The following is a 26,063-nucleotide window of genomic DNA, read 5'->3' as shown; positions in this document are numbered from 1 at the left end:
CAGGACAGTTATGGCAAAATCAAAGACACAATTAATAGGGCTCTTCCAACTGAAGAGCAGAAGTTTAATACACAGAGAGAGACCCAGGCATACTTTTTTTTTCAGGACTTCAAAAGAACCCCATACTATAGTGTGCTAATAAATATACATTAAAAGATTTTAAAATTAGTAAAAACCAAACTACAGCGATGAAACATTTGAGATGTCTACATTCCTAAACGTTTCATTTACAGTTTTTAAACAGCTGTAAGATTAAGTTAAAAAAAAAAGATGCAGCCTTTTTTGACAGGTTTGCAAGTTATTCAAGTAATGTCTACTGAAAGGCACCTCTGAGAATTTCTGTTTCAACAGCTAAAACTTACCTGGAAAAAGATGGCAGCATAAAACCAAGTATGTAATTACAGTTACACAGTTTAAAATTCTTAGTGCATATCAAAACATAAAAGCTCTTTGTTCCACTCTCATTTAAACTGGCATGTATAGCTTGCTGTGAGGTGTACCTGACCTAGTCTGCAGATTGGTGTGCTACCTATGGTGGAAGTGTACTGTTGTGAGAAGAAATATTACTAGGGAAGCAGTAGAACATTTCTTTTCCATGGCTACACTCCTGGGGATGCAATATAGTCAAAACAAACCCAACTGTCATCACTAGCACACCGACAGCAAGAATCACGCAGGATATGAGGTTATCTGAATGATTCCATCGCTCTTCGGACAACCTTAGGTAACACGCTGCTGGGATGATAAAAACAAGTGGGGTAGCACTCAGAACTCCCTGTGTGTGGGAAACAACAATAGAAAAAACCCTCATAAGCATATATATTTAGATGCGAAGAACAAACCCCTAAATTTTTAAATGGTTGTGATTAGACTGATAACAACGGTAAAGTCAGAGAATAGAGGCCTTTGCCACTGTTGCTATACGCAAACCTTTCTTTTCAAAGTAAAAAGTTACTTGCAGGAATATCTGTAAAATGATTTGAAATAATTCAAATTCATTTAAATGCTTTTTCTTTGCTGATACAGAGTAATATTTTCTGCTGCAAGTACTATTAATTCTGGTTATCAGAAGTTTCTCGGCTTCAAAAGTACAGTAAAAGTCCAAACATACTGGCTCTGCAATACTATAACTGACTTAAAATATTTAAGATCACTCCATGTAGGAGATATAATACACCTTAAAAAAAAAAAAAAAAGTGGAAACATCATGTAGCAGTTCAAAGAATTCTGATCAATTTCTACATTTATGACCTGATTTGGGTTGACTTCCCTAGGAAAGCAAAGCTCCCTTTGAGAGAATTAAAAATTCAACTCCTCTTTAAATGCTCTCTTAGATAGGGACAGATAAAAAGCACCTGCTTAAATACTTTTTATGGTAAAGCTACTGCAAAGTAACATACGAATTACATGCCAAAAGAGAGCATTTTAATGCAGAAATTCCAAATGTTTACTTTGTCACATACTTAACGAACACTATGTTTCAACTTAATTATGGTGAGGTAGCAATCCAGCTTACTGAATATCTTTGCATCATTGTTTGTACAAACATTTGTGTTACAGGTAGAACGTGTTAAAAGTGATCAGTACAGATAACAAAAATCTTGTGGAGAAGAGAAGGCTGTGCGGAGACCTCATAGCAGCCTTCCAGTATCTGAAGGGGGCCTACAAAGATGCTGGGGAGGGACTCTTCATTAGGGACTGTAGCGATAAGACAAGGGGTAATGGGTTTAAACATAAACAGGGGAAGTTTAGGTAAGATATAAGGAAGAAGTTCTTTACCGTGAGGGTGGTGAGGCACTGGAATGGGTTGCCCAAGGAAGCTGTGAATGCTCCATCCCCGGCAGTGTTCAAGACCAGGTTGGATGGAGTCTTGGGTGACATGGTCTAGTGTGAGGTGTCCCTGCCCATGGCAGGGGGGTAGGAACTACATGATCTTAAGGTCCTTTCCAACCCTAACTATTCTAGCATTCTATGATTCTATATCTATTCATGCTAGAAAGACTCACTGGCAGTTCTCTGGCATAAATTTATTCTTAATATAGTATACCATATCATAAATGTAAAACATATGTATATTATATGGGCACACGAATTTAATTAGGTTCATTATACCAGTATTGAGATATTTGCCCAGAATATGCATGTATGTATGCACACATTTAAATACTTTTATTGGTGTGTATATATACACACACAGGTGAATTTTCCACACTTGTAATGTAAAAACAGAAGGGAAAAAGATGGAAAAGAAATTACCAACAGATGCCATGAGTGAGAAAATTTTAATGGAAACATGCATCCTGACCAAACCAATAGGAACAGTGTTTATTTTGAACTAGTTATGATCTGTTATGTAGGTAATTATTTAAAAATTGAGGGTAATTAGATAACATCTGAATATTCAGACCTGTTCTATAATATTAGTACAAACAAAACCCGTTAAAATCACAGCTACAAAATCACTCATTACTGTTCAGTTAGCAGATAAACTGCACTGTGGATCAAAACAGTGTACTTGTACCATAATGTACATACAAGTACGTGTATCACATAGCATAAATAACTCCCTCTATTTCGTTCCATCAATAAGCATGCAATATATGGCTTGAAAATATCAATGAATGCATGGACAGGGACGTAAGAAAGCAATTCCAAAATACTTCTATAAAGAAGTAAAGGCTGTCCTTAAAAAGTTTTCTCCATGTTCTAACTTTCATATCCTGGAGTATATTTCCACATCTTCTTTATTTATTAGTAATAACTGAGTACTGTGTACAGTTCTGGTGTCCCCAACATAATAAGGAGATAGAACTGTTGGAGCAAGTCCAGAGGAGGGCCACGATAAGGGGGCTTGAGCACCTCCCATACGAAGACAGTCTAAGAAAATTGGGCCTGTTCGGGCTGGAGAAGAGAAGGCTGCATGGAGACCTCAGGGAAAAATTCCAGTTACTAATTCTGTGGTCTCACTACTACTGGTTCTTTCTTTATCCCTCTGTTTGTTTGTTGTCTCTTTGGCACAAGGCAATCTTTAGGATCTCATCCAGTGTTTAGTAATTTGCCAACTTCATCAGAAGCAGAGACAAACATGCTAGATTCAGTCCTGCAATACAGTTAGGATGAGTATTTTAGTGACTTCCACTGCACTTAAGATACATTTGGTAAGTCACAGCCATTTGCCGTATCTCCAGAACCACTCTGAAAGCCCTCCCCAACTATATGAACTTTACTTCTGACCTCTCTTTCTCCTGTAATTATCCAATTTTGAAGAAATGAATAATTCCCTTTTTTCCTACTAACATTTCTACTGACCAGTATGGTGAATTACATAAGATTTTCAGTAGAGCTGTGGATTTTTCATAGTTCTGTTTTATAAAAAAGTGATTTATTAAACAAGAGTATACAAGTTCACTTACATTGAGCTCTAAAACTATTCCGAGGCAATCATACACTAATGAAACACCAGTCGCCACAGCAATGATTACTACTGTCACAACAATATGGAAAACTGTGGAGAGGTTCCCATGGAAAAACACATTGGCAATCACCTGAAATAGAACCACAATTTTAAACCTTGGTTTTGCTCTTTATGTTAACAAACAGCCTATTCCAAATCTTCCAACATTAGGAAACTAAATGAATAGGTGAGAATACACTGACCAAACTCTACCTATTTTGCTTCAAGAAATCATCTTCATCCACTTCCAAAAATAACTCATAAAAAGCATTACTACAATTGCAGAACACATGCAAGGCTGACTTAGTTATACCTGCAGGATTTAGGGTATACTTACTTTCTTCTCATTTGCCCACTACAGAATAAAAAATTACCATTACTTACTGAATAGATGGATTTCCTAGATGGAGATACCTTCACAAATCAAAACTATTAAGCACGATAAATATACTATTTTTGGCTACTCTCAACATAATAACAACAGTGGTATTTATGTCAACCTTCGAATTTTAAGCAGTCTTGCTATTAATATTGGATAATATTATAATAAACGTAATACAGCATTATGTTAGCAGAATCCAAACAGTACAATTTGTACCTCATACTCATTGTATGTAACAGAATAGGATATGATGACATTTATTACAGATCGACACTGACTTCAGCTACAATATGTATTAATAATGTGAGAATAATATTGATATATCTCAACATTGTTAATGGGGGAATGTAGCAAATTCTTACCTCTCTGGTCACAAAACATTCAAGGGGGAAGGTCAGAATTACAGTAACTCCATAACAAAATCTTCCAAATGTAGCAAGACTGTCATCTCTACAGTAGTTTTCAAATAGATCTCCTGAGGCATAGTAAAACATCAGTTAGTTTCAACTTCATGTCACTGGCCTATTTGCAACTTGAAGTGTAAGCTACTGGAGTAATCGAGACTCTCTGATCCTCTTTCCTGACTCACCTCTAAAAACTGTGTTTACAGTCACAAATTACATCCAGGAGGAACCATCACCTTATCCTGCTAGTAGTAGTGTTTTTATTTCAAGTAGCATTTATCTTTCAAAAATATTTTAACATATACACCCTAGAGTTTGTCATCTGTTATTTTCCCCTTAACACAGATTTTGTATGAGATGCTGGTGTTTGTTTAAGTAAATATGTGACAGATTCAGAAAGAAAGCTTGTATGTGAAAGATATATTTCCTTTAAAAATGTAATTCCTATAACAACAATTACACAAAGACAACCAGAGAGTTACCTCTGGAGAAATGCTTTTTTTGGTAGTATCTAATCACAGCTGGTAAGCTGCAGTAAAGAATTTCAAATATTCTAACCCCGAAAGGCCATTATAAACATATAGATTATTACTTAGCAAATGTTCTTACATCTAACAACAAAAGCATTGCTAGAGAATTCAGATCATCATCTTCCTTAGAGGTTACAAAGACTCTGGAATAATGATCTCTGAAGCACAACAGACACTGCAAGACAGTGATCAGATGATCTATCTGGTCTTTTCTACCTGATTACTATAATGTCTTATGATTTACTACTTTTAGAATCAAAACAGCACTGAAGAAGCAATAAGGTGTACTTCAGAGAAAACAGACAAAAGATTTTGACAGGGGAAACAGAAAGTAAGATGGAACCTGATTGCAGTAGAGTCATATGCTGAGGGACAGCTGTAGTCAGAGCTTTCTATGCTTGAAATACCTCAGCCAGTTTGCACTTAGTCTAGTTACAGGTGCATGTAGGACAGCAAGTTATTCAGCATAAACAGTACAAGAGGCAGGAAAAAAAGGACAGATCAACCAGTAACCTATACCCTACAATTCCTGTTCTCAACTAGATGCTGCTGCTTGTCAGGAAAGGAAAAGCTTGGAAGCCGCCTATGATTTGAAACAGCACTATTAAATAACAGAAAATCTGCTTGCTTATGAAATGTGTATTTTTCCTGAAGAAGCTAATGCATTGAACAAATTTACATGCCTTGTTCTTCTGAAAGCACTTTTTCTACTTCAACAAAATGATGTTAAATAATATGATGTAACATTGATTAGATATATTTGTACATATATGTATATTCATATACCCATAGAAGTGACAGTAGGATTAGTTACACCAAAACAGCTGTTGTAAAGATAGGAAATATCTCGAAGTCAGAGGTAGGATGCTGTATTAGCACAGACAGGGAAAAAATACAGAATGTACAGAAATATATGCCAGGCACCCTGTAGAAAAATCAAAGCAATTTTTGTTCTTACTGCTCTCTGCTAAATTATATGGCTAAATTATAGATGCTTAGTCCTCAGAAGTATTCTGATTATGGAAGTATTCAAAGACTTACACTTGGGAATCTGACACCTATTAGCATGCAGCTAACATCTTTGTATCCTGTTTTGGTTGTTGGGGAACTACAAGGAATGTCCTAACTATTTCTCTCCAAACAGTATGATTTTGGCATTTTTAGAATCACTAAGATATTAGCAGCAAAAGTCAGACAAAAAGGCAGAAATGTAAGGATTACAGAAAGCACCAAAATTGAGGTATCAAGCAGTTTACCTTCTGTGTATCCTGTAAAAGTCACATATCCACATGCAGAAAACACTACACTGATAATAACAGCAAGTGAAACAGACACATGTGTGACTCGAGACCAGTTCTTTAATGTGGGTTCTTCCAGAGACCCATATATTAAAAAGCTGTTATGGTTGCAGATGAACACTGAAACACACGACAGTTGAAGCAAATGTATGAATTCATGCATATAAAATAAATTCCAAGGTAGGGGAGAGACAGCACAGTTTGAATCCACTCATTATTAAATACAAACATTAATCCTGCAATGAGTGGCAAAGATAAATGGCTTGAACTTCTACTTATTTGATTTGATGAGCCTTATATTCATCCTGCAATGATTCTGATTTCATTACCCTAAAATGCCATGCTGTTTCCCACCCTCCACACCTCCATTCCACCTCTATTTCCTCTTCTTGCTCTTTGCTTAAGAACCCAACAGCAGTTTTGTTTTTTTTTTAAACCACAGACCCATTTGCTACTTTCAGACTTCCTATGACATCCATTTTAGGCGTCAGATTATCACAGCATTAACAAGTAGTAATAGACTGGATCCTGCAGACAGGAACAGATTTTACAATGAGGATAACGGAAGCGAGTTGAGATTCACCTGAATGTTTCACTGTGAGAGACAGGAAGTAACAGGCACTCTCTAGTGAACGGATGAATTGCAGTCTAAGATTTTTTTTGTTAGCGGTTATCCAAGAGAACACAGAATGATGACTTCCTCTTCAGTTTATCGGTTATACTAACCCTGTTGGTGCAGGTGTTTTAGGATGACCTGGACAGTTGAGCTGGATTCACATGCCACACCACTGTCTGTGCTACATTGGCAATAGCCTCTAGGGAATTATGGGAATAATGGGAATAATGTCTTAAATCTTAACAATTAAATTCATATGGATGTCTCAAAGCCAATTTCATTTTTTTCTAAACCATCTTAGCACGAATACATTAAAAAAAAAAGCAATTTCTAGGTCCAAAATATTAAAGACTTTGTTAAGAGTTGATCTGAATATTGAAAATATAAAAAAAATTACTTACCAAATGACATCACCCCAACAGCTTGTACTGCATTTGATTTTGCAAATATCCATGCATTTTCTGATTTGGGTCTAAAACAGACATTTGTTTTAACAGATTATCCCCTCTTCAAGTATCAGTTATTAAAAATAACTCAAAATACCATGTTGTAATACAGAACTGCTAGTCAGATCTCCAGAACTCTCTCAAGTAGGCCAGTGTGTGCATCAACAATAAGTTGAAACTAGGGAGATCCCTTCTCACCTCCCTTGTTTTGACTAAAGTATTTCTGTAACCAGTTTTTACAGCCAAAATGTCAGCTTGTTTCAGTTTTGTAAATAAAACTCTTCAAGTCATCATATACCAAGCAACAGGGAAGGTTAAAGCTGTTACTGATTCTGACTAAGGTTATCTCAACCCAAAATCTCTTCTAGCTACTTAGAGGCAATTTCTTCCTTTGAATTTGCACATGTAATCCATGCAGTCTAGATGCTTTTTTTCCTAGTCTACTAATCAAGTAAGGCAGTTTGCCTTTCTTTACACTTGTTCCAAATATTCCTCATAGTAAAGGGATTCTGCTAGTTCCCAAAGGAGTGATACATCAGGCAAGAATGTAATATCACTCACATCTACTCTTATAAGTTATGCTCACAATTTTGGACCTGTGGTAATTGTAATTCTTAGAGGAGGACCACACAAAACCATCAGCAAACTTTGTTAAAACCCATTTGATATACAAACTTCCTCTCTGAATAAAGAGCAAAAATGAAGGAAAGGAGGACACAAGACATCATTTTCCAGAACTGCAATTTGCTAAAAATATGAAATGAAATTCACAAGCCAGTTGAACATTGTGTTTGTAATTAATAAAAAAACACAGACAAAAGGAATAGCACAGAGAACTTGCTCTTAAAAAGTTGGCTGCTGCTAACTTTGCTCTGTTTTTATTTAGAGGGAAAGCTGCTGCCACCTGAGGCCTTAGCTGCTACTTTCCTACTGCCCTAGAAAGCAGTATGGCACTCATGCCAGTTCTGTGATGGCAACAAAGGCAGCTTTGTCTCTCCCTCTATCTGGTGGCATAGTGGCATATGCTATGCTAGGTTTCATTGCTTTCAAATGTTTAAAATCCACTCCCAATCCCTAAAAAACAAAAAAAAAAGAGACAAAAAAATGTTGCTCTTGCCTCTTTCAGAACTCGTATCTTACTGTTTCTAGAGAGCTCAGTCAATCCTTCCTTTTCCATATTAAAAAAAACCCCAAAACATATTCAATGCACATTCAGTTAAGACTTAGAGCATCTTTTCGGCTCTTAAGCGGTGGTTGCTAAGCTTAACTTTGAAGTGGACAGAACCTGAGCATCAAAATGAAGTTCAGTTTTTTGCCCTCAGATGCAGCATGTTGTCTTGACTACCGTAACGCACTGCTTCTAGTTTTAAGCAGCTGAATATGGCCCTTCTAAAACATTCTCAGACTCGGCATGTAGATGTAATAAATGCTATAGATGAAATAGAGATATCTGGCATTTGTCTGGTGAAATAGGAGCTCCAAATTGCTCTAGCTGCTGTAGTTCCTTGTATAGAGTAGCCTTCCTTAACTTGATGCCACTGATATCAAATCACTAGAGATGTCTGTGGACAATTCATATCCACAATTCTGAATGTATTATTTTTCAGGAAAACATTCACACCTGATTCGAAGAAAACCAATAATATCTCGAAATAAAAACAGAATATAGAAAGCCAACATTACAACTGTTCCGATCGTTAACCACTAGAGGTCATCTTTGATATCAAACATACAGAATGAAAATTTCTTTTATATTATCCTTTGACAACAGAATTTGTGAAAGTCTCCTTATCCCCTTTTCTATCAATAATTAACATTTATGTTATGTAATGCCCTATAAATCAATCCACAGAAATAAAGAATGCTTTTGTCTGAAGCACATAATTTCTGTGAAAATGGTACCTCCCATGTAACAGCATAGCTATATTATGAGCTTCTACAAATAGGGATTTAAAAGAAATAAATGTAGAAAGCATGTGAATTTCAGTCTAAACATTTTCAATAAATTGGCCAAATAATCAATTAAAAAAATAAAAACACATCACAGGAGCTAGTTCTCCCCCTGCACAATGTTACTTTATGCACTAGCAATACGCAACAGAACAAAATACAGCTTTGCTTTACAGCTAAATGACAAATCAGATTAGGAGCATTATTTGGGGGGGAAAAAATATACAAAAGAACAAAATCCTCCTTATTTAGAAGCCTAAGAAGATAAATTCCTTCCATTCTAGTTGCGGAACTGAGGAAGAGTATCAGATCCACGATTTGAATACTACCAGCAGATTGCAATGGCGTACAATGCATGGTGGTACAGATTACATATGCAACAGCACATGACTCTTTCTTACAGTAAATCATATACTGCTGCATGCATCTAGAAAAACATTTTCATACCCTAGGAACACAGGGATCTCACACAGATGTGATACATAAACTAAGAGAAAGCAACACAGTAAGAAATTCAATTTCTGAGTGATTAGAACTAAGAGTCAACAACTCTAGAGTTCTAACCATATCAACAACAAATCAGCCCCAAGTCCAGTCTGCAGGACGTACAAACTTATGCAAAGCTCATGGAAAGGGGCGCAGCTGACATGAAAGTGTCTATATAAAATAAGACTTCTGACTGTGAAAGACAAAATTGTGTCAATAAACTACCTGTTAGTTATGGAAGAGCCACACAGTGAGTAATTACATAAAATTACTCACAAGACAAAGGGCACCTAATGGCAATATCAAGTATCAAGTGTCAAGGTGAACATGCACACATTCACATATAATATGTGTGTCTGTAGGGAGATGCATACACAGGCTGAAAGTGTCTTATGACAAGAATACCAGGTAATACTATGCCTGTTCGGCGTTTTCAATCCTGCTGCTACTGTTCAAGATTGAATTTTGGTTTGTTTGGGTTTTTTTGTTTGGTTTGCTTGGGTTTTTTTTATTGTTTAGTTTTTTGAGAAGGACCTTTGTTCTGACCAGTTTGACCTACATTCTTCTTAAGAATTGTTAGGGGAAGATTTTAACTGCTGCTTATACATTAATAGAATAGCTATGAACGTTCATGAATAACAAAACCAGCTAACTTACTGATCCTCAGTTGGTATATAAAAGCTGGAGAAGAAGTAGTTAGATAAAACACAGTAAAAGTTACAGAGTAAATACATTTGTGATACTAAATGCACTTGTTGAGAGCTGTACTGCCTATCATACGGCAGAAGTTGTAACACAACATAAAAACTGAGAGGTAATGTAACTGCGATTCTTGGAACGAAAATAGTAAAAGATTGAACAAAAGACATTCCAAAGGAGACCCCAGACAGGAAAAAGTCTTAGCTGAAAGTAAAACAACAGCAAGATAGACTGACAATAAGAACTGCCCGTAAGAAGGTGATAAAGCCTAGCGATGAAGAAAGCCTAGAGGTTAAGAAAATTACTCGGTCTTCAGTGTACCTAATGGAAAGTATAGCATATAAACGTGCTAACGAGTTTAAAAAAGTTTTGAAAATATTCGTGTTTATCTACATAAGAACAAGGGAAAATGAAAAGAACAAATGAACCAGGCAAAGTTAAGACTTTCTAACACGGTAAAACAGGGCATTTCACATCCAGATTACAAGTAAGATTTTGTAATCTTTTTGCAAATTTGTTTGGCAGTTTAAACAGCATATCTTCTACTTCTTGTAAAACATTTACAATATAACTTTCCTTAAGATCCATGCTATGCAAAAATCTTTTCTGTCATTTATGTAGAAATGCTGTGAAATGCAGTGCAGCAGCAGAGTGCACCTGAAGCAAAATACCTTTACAGAGAGCAAGAGAAACATGGGTCTCTGATCTCAACCCAGCTTGCAGGTATGAAACATTGACTGGAAAAAAAAAAAAAAAAGGTAATTTGTGTAGAGAGGAAGCAAAGTTCTATGTTTGACAGGGGAGCTACATGTTGAATGAGCAAAAGACTTCCATTGTTTTGGATTGAACATCAGTGACAAACCTCCAAGTTTAGGTGCAAACTGGCGGTTATCAAAATAATCCAGGAACAGATGGCAGATTAATTCAGGTTTAAGACAACGATTTAGACATTTAGGAAATTAAGTGTAAAATTTCAGTTCAGTTCTAAGGTAAAATACGTTTTTAGTTTTTCTTTAAACTTCAAAAGTTGAAAGATACTGAAAAAATTTATACATGTTGAATATAACTTTCATCAATATAATGGAAAGAAAATGAGTAATGCTCACATCAGCCTGGAATTTTATGTTAATCAAAGTAATCTTGGTTGTTAAAGAACACATACAAGGCAAAGCTACAGGTCAGCCCCACTTAGTTACAGCTGCTTTAATGCCTCTTTTTTCCTTAATGAACTACTTAGCAGTTCTGTAAATATATGGTAGTTTAGTTTTATTTTTTAATTTCATCACACATTAAAGTTTCTTTACTTACTATTGGATTATTTATATGAAGGAAAGAATCAACTTTCTACTTTCAAGTTATTTTCCTGAACACTTGGTGTTTCATCCCTGTGATCGGCTGCCAGCTGAGTAATTCTCACATCTTATTTATGTGTAGCAGATGCTCTTGAAGTTTTTCCTAGAGATTTATGTATTATGCAGACACTGACATCATGGCATTCTTTCCAAAAGAACACAAAATTAAAATGATCCATCTTTATAAGCTACATAAAATATTGCTTTTTACAGCAATGGATGTTAGTTTCACCTTTGAAGCATGAAGTTTTATACTGTATTAACATACAGCACGTTTACAGTCCGAGACAATTCTAACCCATTGTTTTTGATCACAGTAGAAAAAAACCCATCTAGAAGCAGGTGGAAATAAAGAATAGATTATCAAAATGTGGTTTTATCCAGCATCTTAAGCTATTGAGAGTAAACTCTGGGTCCAGAACATGGGATTTTATCTGCAGGTTCATATGTCCTTCAGGCAAACAACAACTATATGGATGATATTAATCAAAAGCAAAACTGGGCAGGAAGTACCTCAGTTTCATATTTGTCATACAAGGAAATGAGTTAAATCAAGTAATCCTTCATCACAAATATATAGGGTTTTTTCATGAGAACTAATTAGAAAATAACATTCCTAAAATGTTCCTGGACAACTCACTCCATTCCCAAAGCAACTAAAAAAAACCCAAAAAACGAACACTCAAAAGACTTATAATTGCTCTTTTTCAGCCTACAGTTTCAAGCTCATCAAATCATTAAAAATAATAATAATGTTGTTTTGCTGATGGACTAACACATTGCAGAAAGTTTCTAGAAAATATAATATTCTCTGTTGTCCATATAATAGATAAAATTTTCAACTAGAGCATGGATTGCATCTAAGAAAAAAGACAGTTTTATCATCCCCAGATGATCTTGTTGTACCTCTTCAAAGGGAAACAATCTTCACTTTGAAAAATCTAAAGGTAAGTGAAAACTGATTACTACTCAGAGAGTAATTATCAAAGTGAGAATCCACAGGATTGCAGTGGAACCTGACCAGAGTCCAGTACTTTTGAATATGCAGTAACTTGAATGATGGAACATTTAAGCAGTAACTTGAAGGATGGAACAAAACGTAAGAAGCATCCTTAATAGAAAGCATCTACAGAGAAGGCCTTGCTGCTTCTATTAGACTGCAAACTTAAGGCATGCCCACAGTGTCATGCTACTTTTCAAAGAGGCAAACATCAAACTAGTTTACATAAACATAAGTGTGGTGGTCCCCAAAAGATACAGTTGAAAGAGACCTCAGAACGCTTTGCATGTAAGATACATGAATCTTTCTTCTCTGCTCGTCAACGGCAGTTGGGGTACCATAATCTAACCTTAATTTGCAGAGAGTTAAGGCAGCTGTTCAGAATGATCAGTAGCACAGGAAATGATGAGAAACACTAAAGGAACCGTGTTTTAGTCTATAGAAAAGATCACCAAAGGCGAACAAGTTACAGCTCTTTACAGGTGTTTTTTAAACATTTGAAAAAGAATGAACAGTTTCCTGTACGTACCCACTGTGGTTAGGCCAAGAGGAAATCAACATGAAATGCAGTAAGAGAGACATATAATACACATTTAGGAAGAATTCAGAAGAAAAGGCTAGTTAAGAGCTGGAATGGGACATCGTATTGGAATTGCTAAGAACAAACTAGACAATCATTTGTCATCAATGACAAGCATACAATCAGTTCTGCTGTGTAATAATGGGATTAAGCATTCCCTTTTGGCCCCATCAAGCCTTTATCTCAGATTGTACAAATTCTTTTCCTATATGACAAATCTGAGAACTATGTTTCATAATCATGATTTTTAAAAAATCTCTTTTAAAACTCTAGCTTCTACTGTATTTTAATAAAGATTCACAGTAAGTACATCATCTACTTGTTTCACTTGTTATAATATTATGATGGGACCCATATTAAAATATATTCATGTTCCTCATTCTCACTGGGAAAAAAAAAAAAGAAAGAGATGGTATAGCATTATACCATTAATAAATATTAGGAGAGGGTTTTAATAATTAAAGCATAGGTCTAATTCCCACTGTAAAATATAAATAGTGAAAATAGACATTGATAGAATGTTTGCGATGCAAACGATTCTGATTAACAGTTTATCAACTTGCTAGATGCATTTCTGAAAACAAGATGAGGACAGGCAAAAATGGAAGTCTCTCAAGAATTAAAAAGTGAAACTTCAAGAACCCAACATTAGTTACTGTAAGAAAAAATAAACCCATTCCATATTTTTCAGTGCATCACAACTGTTGAGAAGAAATGTTACCATAGTAACAAGGTCATCGGTAATCATTACATGTAGCTTCTTCCTTTTTTGGCAAAGGATTTTGATATTACCCTTTCAAATACCCCTTTAACACATAGTATGAAAAACCTGCTTTCTTTTTCAAGGCGGGGGGGAAGGGAGGGAGAGAGAGGGAGAGTCCCACACAGTTCCAAGTGCATCATTTTATGGAAAATAGACAATATCATCTGGTACAATTTTAGAAACTGCTATTCCAGTTATCTTCCTAGCATTAAACACAAATACCCTGCAACTAACCCACATATCGCAGCAGTAAAACAAATTAATAACTATGCATAACACTGCTGAAACAATCATGGTGGAAAAATACAATTCTTCTTAGAGAAACACTAGAAATACCATTAAAACTGTTCTAATAAATAAAAAAGCACTTTCAGAAACAGTTTGTTGTCTTTATTAATACATCTTCACATTTAAAGGACAAGGAAAAGGCAGACCTTCTAGGCCATAAAGGAAAAACAATAGATTCATAACACTTTCTTGCAATGTAATTAGAAAAATATTGCCACAACACATATTCATGTGTACTAAATTGTCTAGAATACTCTGATGTCCAATGTTAAATACTACTTTCAGAGTATGAGTACTGCTGCAAAAGTTTTGCACACTTATATTGCTGTTTTCTCAAATGACAGAATAAAGTTTTTATTATTGTATTATCTTTTTTCTTTCCATTATCTGTATTGTTTTTATTATGAAATCACTATATTAACATAAAAAGAAGTATCACTAAGATGTTATGTATTTTAAGATTGTAAATAAAGGCCATCTGACCGTAATGGACAAAATTCAAGATTTTGTCAGACAATCTCACATGCCCATCATAAGCCACCTGCTATTAGCAATATCCCCCAGTTTCCAACTAATACGTAGCTTTTTTTAGGCTTTTCCTAAGTTTGCTTATGTGCAAAAGAGAGGCGAAAAAAAGGGATAACATACGTTTTAGCAGTTCATTTTATATTACTGTTAATACAAATTTATTTTTTAAATTATCTATCTCTCCCAAAACAGCCATAGTCCAAAACTACGCAGATATAACGCAATAGTGAAATAACAAATTACATACGATCAGAAATTCACTTTGTGGCAAGTGTAAGAATACTCACACTTGTGGACTGAATGTTACTGTTCTCACCATCACAATAATCAGGATGATAATGGTTAAAATCAGAGAAATAAGAGATACCTGTAAAGGTAAAAACACTACTTTAGTCAGAAAGCTGCTGAAAGGCTTTTCTTCAACAGTATAATGTGCTTTTTTTTCCCCCCCCTAAGAATAATAACCAAGTAAAGTTTTAAATATCACGTCAAATATTTATAATTAGAAAGCTTGTCCTATATCGTAATATTTTAATTTGTTATTCTTTTAAAGTAACTAGCCAATTACAACTACTTGTCTAATTTTAACTGGTATTTCCATTTAAACGTTTCTAATCAAGGGTGCTCAGCATTTCAAGATCAGGCCCATACCACCCAGTGCTTTGCAAGATTTGAGTTCTACTACTAGTAGATGGAAAAATTCCAACAATTCATGGAGACCAAAATTTTTCTTAAACTATTCCAAGTTTGCCAATATTTCTGGGGACAGAAGATAACCTGAACTTCTAAAACATTCAACATTCTTTAGACAGATATAATTAATTTCAAATACATTAAATTATGACTAGCACTTATTTTCTAATTGCATACAGAAAAGCAAACCAAAAATCAACTGCTATTATGATTTACCTTTCCTAGTTTTGCTATGTCTCGATATAATGATATAGGCAAGGTAAAGATGATGGTGGTAAGAAGGATTATGAAGTGACGGTCGGTAAGCACGTTATCTGGTCCAACTAAAGCAAAAAAGAAAATAATTTATTTCCCTAAGAGGCTGACATGAGAAACTGTCCAGTTACATTTGAAAGTCTAGAAGTAACAAACTCTGATATTAACCATGCTTTTATCCCCTTTACTCAAGCTAAGTAATACTGAAATAATGACTAGGCATTAGCTAACCTTGAGGAAGCCATTCACAGCATGTGCATAATCACAAGAATTCTACAAATTCAAAACAAATGTATAACATATGGGATATATTATACCAAACTTTGTGAGTCTGGCATTTCTACATATAGATTAGTAATAATTTCTTTCATCATGCCTGGGTCAGTGTTGGCAGACTGCAAGTAAAACATTCCACTACTTCTTTCTGCCATTTACTCTTGAGGATTTTTTGACACTGTGTGTTGACTTCAATCACTGTGCTGTTGAAAAGAAGCAAATTCTTAAAAAGAATTATCCTAAAATAAGTTAATTTTTAGATTTCTTTTGAGCACCTCCTTTCTTGCTGTCAGCTGGCTTACATTGCAAAATACAGATTACCATGTGAAGGCAAAAATAATGTTATGATATTCCCAGCAATCAGTGGGATTTATTTGTACAACTGGTGGGTTTTCTTTTTAAAAGCTAATGACAACTTAAAATAAAACATAATTCAGTTTCAGTCAGGCTACCATGAATCATGGGCTTGAATGAAAGCCTGCTGAATAATTATGGTTGAAAAGTGATTGGCAATTGACATGGAAGCATGTGTTCAGTTCCCTCTAATCTTTGGGAGATTATAATGCTTTCCCACCTCTTTCTAGGCAGGCATTCTACCAGTCAGGTGAAAAGATGTGCCGGGGGTTCCTCTTATTACAGAAGTCATATTGCATATAAATTATTAGATATTCACTGTCACTATCAACCCAATCAGGTATTCACAGAACAACAGTGTGACAGTTAAAACTGCATCCACACTTTGCAGGCTTCACCTGTTGAAATTTATAGTCCTGAGGTGGAAATCAAACATTTTATACAAATACTAATTTCCACTTCATAGCAGACATGTTCTTTTCAGTTTAATCTCCCAGTGAAAAATCCTTTAACTTAGCTGGCTTTGTGCTGAAGTAGATGGCAAACATGCAAACAAATTGTTCCACTGCTTCTGCTGTGAAAATTTACAGCAGAAGGGTAACAAGTGCATGAGTTAAATAGTTCAAATTGCCACATTTGGTTTTGCAGTGAATATCTAATAGAACTGAAAGTTACATATGCAGTTCATGACCAACTATTAAAACACGCTCTCAAGTAAGGATTAAATCCATTATATTATTTGCAAGTCATCCAGAACTATTCAATAGACAAAGTGCAGCTTTGGTATTCAAAACATTGTTATTAATATAGGAAATATGTAAAAAAAGATAGCAAAATATGATGACCTTGTAAATATATTACTGTGGAAGACGACTCCTATTTGCTTAGTATTCCACGGAAGCATGTGGTCTCCCACTGACACTGCGTCCAATAATAACCAAGGACTAGGATTCATAGTTTTTATTTGAGAAAGACTTATTAACAACAACAAGAAACCCCAAACAAACCCCCCCCAAAAAAAACAAACCCGAAACAACACAAAAAACCTACTTGCACAAATATGCTTCAAGTTCTTAACTCGAACTATATTTAAGAGTAATTCAGAAGCAATGTAACAGGTAATCCTTAACTATTTGTTCTGTATTCCTATCGAATACATTTTTCCCATCCGAATTTTTAAAATGCATCTTACCTCCAGGAATTCTCTGAAAAACTTTAGTTAAAGTGTCTCCTGTTATTATGTTGTAACTGATCATAGCTTAAAGAAAATACAATTTTTTTGTTAGTACAAGTCAAATATGAAATATCTGATAAACATTTAATACACATTTTGTAGATTTCAGGATTATATGCCACTCTCCCTCTTGGATGAATTCTGGCTAGCATCAACATCTTCTAAGGGTTTTTTTTTTTGGGGGGGGGCGGGTGTATTTTTTTTTAAACAGGTACAACCTAAGCAAGAATCCAGCTGATCAGCAAGGCAGTTGTGCTAATTTGCCATATAAGCTTACTGCAGAAGAGCGAAAAAAGGCTTTTTAAATTGTTTGTTTCTAGCAGCAATTCTTTGTCAGTTTATTTTCAAACTTGTTTCTAATTAGTAAATTTCCTGTGTTAGTCTACTGATCAGCCCTACAATCAAAAGCTCATGTAAAAAGTTAGCAAAATCTTTAAACCAGAAGAAAAGAGGAGGAAATAGATAAAGGTATCAGATATAGACTTCCATTCCTTCCTCTCATTAATAAGAATTGTAGCCTCAACATTCACATTTCATTCTTACCTTATTCTACACTAGAAGTGTGCATATGTGTACATGGATGTGTACACACAAAATATATTTATTTATTTTGAAGACTCATGGGGTTTTCACCATTTACACGGCATACATATAGGTACCTTTGTTAGTGACAGTAGGATTGAGTGCATCCTCAGTAAGTCTGCAGATGACACCAAGCTGTGTGGTGCAGTTGACAAGCTAGAGGGAAGGGATGCCATCCAGAGGTGGGCCAGTGCAAACCTCATGAAGTTCAACAAGGCCAAGTGCAAGGGCCCCCAACACAAGAAGGATGTGGAGTCCAGAGGAGGGCCAGGAAGATGATCAGACTGAGACAGTTGGGGTTGTTCAACCTAAAGAAAAGGCTCTGGGGAGACCTGATAGCAGCCTTCCAGTACCTAAAGGAGGCCTTCCAGAAAGCTGGAGAGGTACTTTTTACGAAGGCCTGTAGTGATGGAACAAGGGGGAATGGCTTTAAACCGAAAAAGGGTAGATTTATGTTAAATATTAGAAACAAGTTCTTTACCATGAGGGGGGTGAGGCACTGGAACAGCTTGCCCAGAGAAGTTGTGGCTGCTCCATCCCTGGGTGTTCAAGGCCAGGCTGGATGAAGCTTTGAGTGACCTGGTCTAGTGGAAGGTGTCCCTGCCCATAGCAGGGGGTTGGAACTAGATGGTCTTTAAGGATTCTAGGTACTGACCTCAACTAATGTATAAATATTCACTATTGTGAAACTGTAAGTCACTAGCACTACTTAGAGAAACAAATTGAAGCACATACACATGCATCACTAGTCCATGGTAAGGACTGAGATCTTTACGATTCTCTTCCATGTTCTCTATGAAGTAGTAATTACACTCTTTAAGTCAACATGTATAGCATCGTTGCCTGCAGTGACAGTAACTTGACTCCCTGAAAAATCTCAGCGACCTGTAATAAGTTCAGACTGATTATTCCCAAAGTAGGAATTTTGATCTGGGACTTTTCAGTCACAAAAGTCTTGCTATCTCAAGTCACCAACTCTTATAGGCCCATGTGTGAAAACAACAAGCTTATTTAGGACTTGATTGAATTGTAGGTGACAGATTCAGAATATCCCTTTATTTTAAACTTATGGTCTAATTAATTCCTGCCCAGATTATAGCTGTTTGTTTTTTTACTATTTCTTCTTCAAAGGGGTCTTGACTGCCCAATTTCCTAGTAGCTCATTGGGCATGAGGCTGTTGAAGAGCAATGATAGCACATATTACTCAAGCGAGATCTGATAAGCAGTTTCTCCAATGAGAAAAATACTACATCTTTGGAAAAATATTAATTCAATATACTCCTAAAGTTATCTTTTCCTTTTGTTTCAGGCACATCAACTTTGTGCTCTGTTATTCATTGTAGAACAGAATCTCTTGTTTGCTATTTCTCATAGCTACCTTTGTCATTAATTTTTAAGTGTGTGATCACGAATTTCTCTGCTATTGCATTTCAGTTAATTTCTATTATTCTGGTCCTCCAATTCATTGAATCCTTCCTTAGTGGTTCTTCAGAACACGCTAAGTAATTACTATTTTTTTTTTTTTAATCGGAAAGAGGCATATATAGTATATTCTTTTCAGAGTTCTTAATATTTAACCAGTGAAATAATGAGCTAATGTAAAAAAGTTTGGTTTTTATAAAACTTTAACATTTATATTTTTATGTAATCTTACCAATAAATGGATATAAAAATTGAAGAGTTGAAAGAATTAGATAACCTACAAGCCCATATGTTTTTCTGACCAGGTCTTGATAGGTGTTGGCACTGGAGAGGTTTCCCCCTTTGATCAGTAATATAATAGAATAATCTGTTAAAATAGAAAATTAGTGTTAAAAATATGAACCAACTTGTGGTTGCTGTTCATCTTTTTCACTCCTTAAAAAAAATTTTAAAAAGGGTCTGTAAAAAGAAGAACAGTGGCACTGGGAAGAGCAGGGATGAAAAATCTCAAAGGATCTCAATATACCAAACCCAGGAATTCAGGCTTATAGTAGAAGTTCCAGCTTTCTCTATTAGGGACAGCAGAAAGTCTCATTTTCACTGGTTTCCAGCATGGTCAAATGGAATGAGAACTGTCACAAGCACCAAAAAAGGAAAATTCAACTAACACCACAGAGGTCTCCTGAATGAATGGAGCATTTGATTATAGCCTGAAAGGGGGTAAAATGCAAGAACTGTGCCATGGTGCTAGGACTCTCAATCACTTTACTCAGTTATTTATCTAAGTTTATGAAAGATAAAGCCTGGTTAGTATTTTGCATCTTCTCCATTGTTTAGAATAAAATACTCTATAAACATTTTTCTTGGATGCATAAAATATAACACATGCAAAGTGATTTTTCTAGAAACCCACGAAGCAACATGCCTTGACACAGAGCTGATGTCTCAAGCAGAATTACTCCCACATTGAACCTCAACTTTTTATGAGGAACTACAAAATATTGTAGTTATGTCAAGCTATGCTTTTGAATTTATTTGAGCACCATGGGATTTTCCAGTCCAGCACAAAATTTATTACCTTAGTACAGATGTCTTGACAGACAGTAGCTAGACCTCGTCTATTCCTCATCTGTCTTTCACTTAGTTTGTAATTTGTGCTGCGATAGGAACAGTTCCTTTCTGTGAACAGTATCAGTTTTTATTATCTTCTAGGAATAACTAAAATTTATGAAGGAGATTTCTACCATGTGTTAAAGTGAAAGCCAATCCAGAGATTCACATGAGCATATGCAATTCTTACACAATATATACTCACACTATAATCGGGAGCAGAGAAAAAGAGAAGTACAGAATTGTTCATTATCAATTATGTTGCATGCTGAGCTGATCTTGCACAAGAAATATTAAGTCTTTGTAGCAAGGGATCTTAGACCCACAAAACTTTGAAACAGATTTACCATATCATATCATTTGTATTTGTCTGTCAAACTAGGACTACACTCAATATAATTAAAAAACATCCCCCAAAATGAAATACAATGAGAATTGCTCAATAACAGCTACTCACCAATTATTTAGTAAAATCTATGGAAAATAAATGCTAATGTTAGATATTTAGCCGGTATTTTAAACGCTACAAGTTGAAAAGTTGTAACTCTAGTTATAATTTGCTTGTGCAAGATATATTGAGCCAAATCTTCAACATAATAAAATGCTAAGTTTAATTCACAGGTTCTGGGCCTATGGCTATAAAGCCTTCAAAATACTTAGAAATACAATGGACAAATCAGATTTTCTACAGAAAAGTAACTGAATTTTCTCAGCTATGTTTATTATATGATTTCATTAATGTATTTTGCCATCAGCAATAGAGAAAATTCGCCATTCATAAGGAACATATTTCTTATGTTATATTGCTCTCCAGTCAAACCTCAGTCATTTATGCAGACCCTTACATGATATTTTAAGCAATGAAAAACATTAACTGCTGCTCAGCACACAAGTTACAGGGTCTGTAACATTCATGTTGACCTAGTTCATAATTTTAAGACTTGAATCCACAGTCTTTACAGAAATTTGCCTTTGATGTAAGTGGATTTATCTATGTTTATTTACCATGTGATTTCAAACTCTGTCCCTTTTTGAAGATAAATCCATTATCTTTTTTATGAATGATAACTAAATAAAATATTCAAAATCATAGTACAACCAAAGGTTTTCATTCTGTGGTATATTTTTAAAAAACATATATATTTTTTAAAATATACAACCCCCTCAAGGATCAGTCTCTTAATTAGGGTAAAAGCAGTGGACTAAACCAGGTGATTATGAGGCACAAATAAGAGTTATTCTTCCAAAAATCACCTTGACCTAGTCTAAGAAACTATGCTTTACGAAAACAAAATGCACACAAAAAGCAGCTTTATATGTTGTACAGTATAATTCTCTACTTTTACTAATCTGCTCAAGAGATTAGTGAGGTAAGGAAAAAATCTGTCATTTTAATTATTATACATATACTTGTTTAAGGTATTATTAAGCTCAAGATAAGCTAAATGTTGCAAGGCTAATTTTCACTTTACAACAGAAACTGCTTTTAAAGTACCTGTGATATAGGCAACCCCAAATAAAAGCAGTACTCCTAGTGGAAAACCAGCTTCCTTCATTGAATATGGCAATCCTGTAAATAACAAGAGGAGAGATTATAGAAAAACCTTCCCAAATACTTATTTGTGATAACCAAAATAAAGAAATATTCAGATTAAAAAAAATAATTCTATCAATCGCCCAAAATGGACCAGAATGCTTAATAACCTCAGAAAGATCATTTTTAGTGAACAAAGTGTTGCCCAGGTGTGAAGTTCAGTTAGCACTTGCCCAACCCATTCTCTTATTATGGCAAAGAGGCTGTAGGGTATTTATCACTGAGAGACATGAGCTCAGCTGACACCTCTGCATTTTTGCATAGTAAGCAAATAAAAACAGAGAAAAACTCTTTAGGAACAACAGAAGACAGTAAGATGACAGTGTTATTCTCCAAACTGGATAGTCATGCATGTATAAAGAAGGCTGAACACAGAATAGCGAAGCATACTTACCTATTATTCCTGATCCTATGATAGAGTTGATAATGTTAAATCCAGCTGATGCCAGATCACCTTTTCCTCCTTTCTTCCTGGGTTTACTAACAAGGGTTGTTTGGTCATCTGCCTATTTCAGAAAGACAATAATAACATTATACATGAGAAAAATAGGTGAGAACAGGGATTTTACAGATAGTCTATTCAAGATTAAAAAAAAAAATAAATAAATGTCAGACTCAGATTTGTAGAGGTATTTTGATACCTAAATCCCATTTTTTTCAGTGAGAAATCAAAGGGATGTTAGGCATCTAATTCCTGTATAAGTCTGACCCAGAATCCTCTAATTAATGCTCCTCTGGAAAAAAAAAAAAAAAAAAAAAAAAAAAGAAAAAGTGAAAGGACAGAAATGTATAAAAACTCAGAGGCACGTTGTTAAACAAACAGCTTTTTAGTCACTTTCCAAAGGCAGAAGTGTGAATCAACTAGTTTTGAAAGTATCTTGGCTAATAAGACTGGTTAGTAAAAATGGGCCACTGAATCAGGGGAATTAAATGTCAAGAGTTACTAGTAAAGTATGCCAACATCTGAAGATGCTCTAATTCAAGGTTTTATCCAGCATTTTAAATATTCCTGCATCATCCAATGGTTTCGTTCATTATGAACTATAAATGACATCATAAAATTGGCTAGCACCAGAAAATTTCTGTGGGAAGGTCTGGTACAAACCAAAGCACAATTTGTAGCCAATAGCTTCAAAAATGAAAACTTTTATCTTCAAAAAGCATTTCTTCATAAGCATGTAGTGGTCCTCTCCTCAGATCACCACTCTGCTGCCAGAGAACAGTTGAGAGTCATTCATTAGAAGGCCAGTATTTTAAATGAAGTTGTGTAACTCAAAAGAGGAACCTGCATTTAATGAAGAAAATCCTCATCTGTGTGCTGCAAAAGCAAAACATTGTGCACTTTCCATGAAAATAAAACCACTATTTCATGGATGCAGGAGCCTATTTAACATATATAGCTGGTAGTACAAACTCAGATGCTTGTCACTAATACTCCTGGAAAAAAAATTAAATTACTGACAAAGCTAACTCATCTGTAGATAGTGGTATAAGCTGACAAACATGGGTGCCTCAAAGCGGGCTACATATTAAAGTGAAACTTGTAATCCTTAAGCAGTACTAAAAGTACTAACTAGAAAAGTCATACTGGCTGACATCAAAAGCTAGTATAGCCTAGCATCCTGTATCTGAGAGTGGCCATAGAAAACACTTAGACAAGAAAAAACCATACCAAACACCTTCCCTGTCCCAGCTTTCATCAGGTTTCATATCCCAGACTTCCTCAAAGCAGATATGTTCACAGTGCATCACATCCCTTAATGGATTGCTCCTTGAATTTGCCCCTTTTCTGAAGCCATGTACATTTTTTAGCATCTACAACATCATAGAATCATGGAATGGTTAAAGTTGGAAAGGACCTTAAGATCATCTAGTTCCAACCACCCTGCCATAGGCAGGGATACCTCACTAGACCATGCCACCCAAGGCTCTGTCCAACCTGGCCTTGAACACTGCCAGGGATAGAGCATATCATGGGGCAATGAATGCCACATCTTAACTATGCATCACATGAAGAGACAGCCACTCTTCTTTATTAAATATTTCCACTTGAGTTTCCCAAAATTTTTTATATCATCACAGACAACCCAACCCCTATTTCCTACTTACCTTCTCCATATCACATGTAGTTTTATTGGTAGCATTCTCCCTCAGCATTTCTCATCCAGACTTACAGGTGCTACATTTTACTTCACCACTGATTTAAGCAACAAAACCATCACTCTCATTCTCTCTTACAATTTTAATGCTCTCTGCTACTTATAGAACAATGCACATGAAATTGCACTGAACTAGAACGGTCCAGTTGCCACTCTCCAGTTGTTACAAGAAAAGGTGCATTGTACAGCTCAAAGACTCTTATCATGGACACTGGTCCCCTCCCCAACAGGAAGAGACACATCTGAATGGGCAAAAAAGACAGGAAAGGGCAACCGAAATTGTGCCACAGGTGAAATGGTTCCTGTGTGAAGACTAGCAGTGCTCTTGAAGGTGCACCTGCACTCCAGAGGGGGGACGAAATGCCTGTTAGGAGGCAAGCTATGACATGTGGAAGGCTATTGAAGAGGTGAATGGAATGTATTGGTCCTCTCCCACAGACGAGTTGCAAGCCAGGAGACAGCCAGGGCCACTCACTATCGCACTGTTAGCAGCAGGCCCACCAGGAGGTAGGGTGCTCAAGTTCTAGTCCTCAAGCAACATGGAATTTTAGCTGTGCTGAGCAGCCACAATTCCCCCACCTCACACAAATAAGGTTCATCAGATCGTAGTGGGTTTTTTTTTTTTCCTGCATGGCACCTGTAAGTCTGTCTTCCTCATCCAAATTAGGAGGGAACTACACAGAGATAAATAAGCCGTAAGTGTCGTGACCTCGTCCGCACAGCCAGGCTGAAGCGCCGACCCGCCCGAGCTACTTCACGCAGCTGGTCGCTATAAAGCCCTTCATAACCGGCCACGGTGCCCCTCAAACGTTCCTACCCCACTAATGTCCCGCAACTAGGGACTGAGGAAAGTAAAGAGAAACCAGGTGAATGCCGCTGGGCTTGCTGAGCTGCGGGGAGCCTGCCACCTCGCCTATCCCCGTCGACACTGATCTCGGTCCCGGTACCTGTTGAGCAGCGGCCGGCAGCGGCTCCGGCCAGCCGCGCTCCATCGCTGTTGCCGCGGGGGAGGAGTGTCGCTTCCGAGCTGCTGCCTGAACCCTGCGGGGCCCGGAGGAGGGAGCGGAGTGACGCGGCGGGCAGCGGCGCGGGCCGCTTGTCAGGCGGGCTCTGGAGGGTGCCGCGGCACCTCCATGGGTTTGGGAAAACTGAGAGCTGCCGCGGCTGGCCCGCCCGCCCGCGCCCTGCCTGGACCGGCGCCAGGGGCTGGGCGGAGTGCCGGCGCCCCGCGCGGGAGGGCGCGCGCTGCGTCAGGGCGGTGAGGCGGCGGCCGGGAGGCTCTGGCGCTAGGGTTCGGTGCTGCGTCTGAAACTGGGCGGAAAAGTAAGCACCTTGTGTTCGGCAGGCACCGGGTTTACAAAGTGCTCGTTTATTCTGAATGCACGAGGGCTGCTCTCTGTGCAGGGAAACCCGGCTCCAATGTCTTAAGTTACTCATTTGTAGTTGCTTTTCAATGCTGGTGTTATTTATGAGGCTGCGCTACTGCAGTCATCGTTTTCCCCTGGGAGGGCAAGCTAGTGTAAAGAGTGCTAAGCCAGCAAAACGGGGATAAGGCGGATGAAGATCATACTGGGGTTACGGTGAAAGTATAGGAAGAGGCCAAACTA

General features: G+C 36.5%; 1 protein-coding gene across 2 annotated transcripts; it reads right to left on the bottom strand.

Annotated features, from left to right (window-relative positions):
• Nucleotides 1–329: 329 nt before the first annotated feature.
• SLC38A11 (solute carrier family 38 member 11) lies at nt 330–25,677 on the bottom strand. Of its 2 annotated transcripts, XM_030488142.1 has the most exons (12): nt 25,404–25,677; nt 22,692–22,803; nt 22,199–22,273; nt 19,826–19,960; nt 17,547–17,612; nt 15,686–15,792; nt 15,064–15,143; nt 7,086–7,156; nt 6,027–6,188; nt 4,199–4,311; nt 3,414–3,545; nt 330–775 (listed from the first exon to the last, which is right to left on the bottom strand). In XM_030488142.1, the coding sequence occupies exons 1-12, from the start codon at nt 25,446–25,448 to the stop codon at nt 530–532; spliced, it is 1,344 nt and encodes a 447-aa protein (XP_030344002.1). In that variant the 5' UTR covers nt 25,449–25,677; the 3' UTR covers nt 330–529. The 2 variants fall into 2 exon arrangements, with proteins under 2 accessions (XP_030344002.1, XP_030344003.1); XM_030488143.1 differs by lacking the exon at nt 6,027–6,188.
• Between the last annotated feature and the right edge of the window lie 386 nt (nt 25,678–26,063).

The sequence above is a fragment of the Strigops habroptila genome, chromosome 5 (assembly GCF_004027225.2).
Source record: "Strigops habroptila isolate Jane chromosome 5, bStrHab1.2.pri, whole genome shotgun sequence".
Lineage (NCBI taxonomy): Eukaryota > Metazoa > Chordata > Aves > Psittaciformes > Psittacidae > Strigops > Strigops habroptila.
The sequence above is the reverse complement of the archived record's forward strand: the minus strand, read 5'-3'. Positions and strand labels throughout refer to the sequence as shown.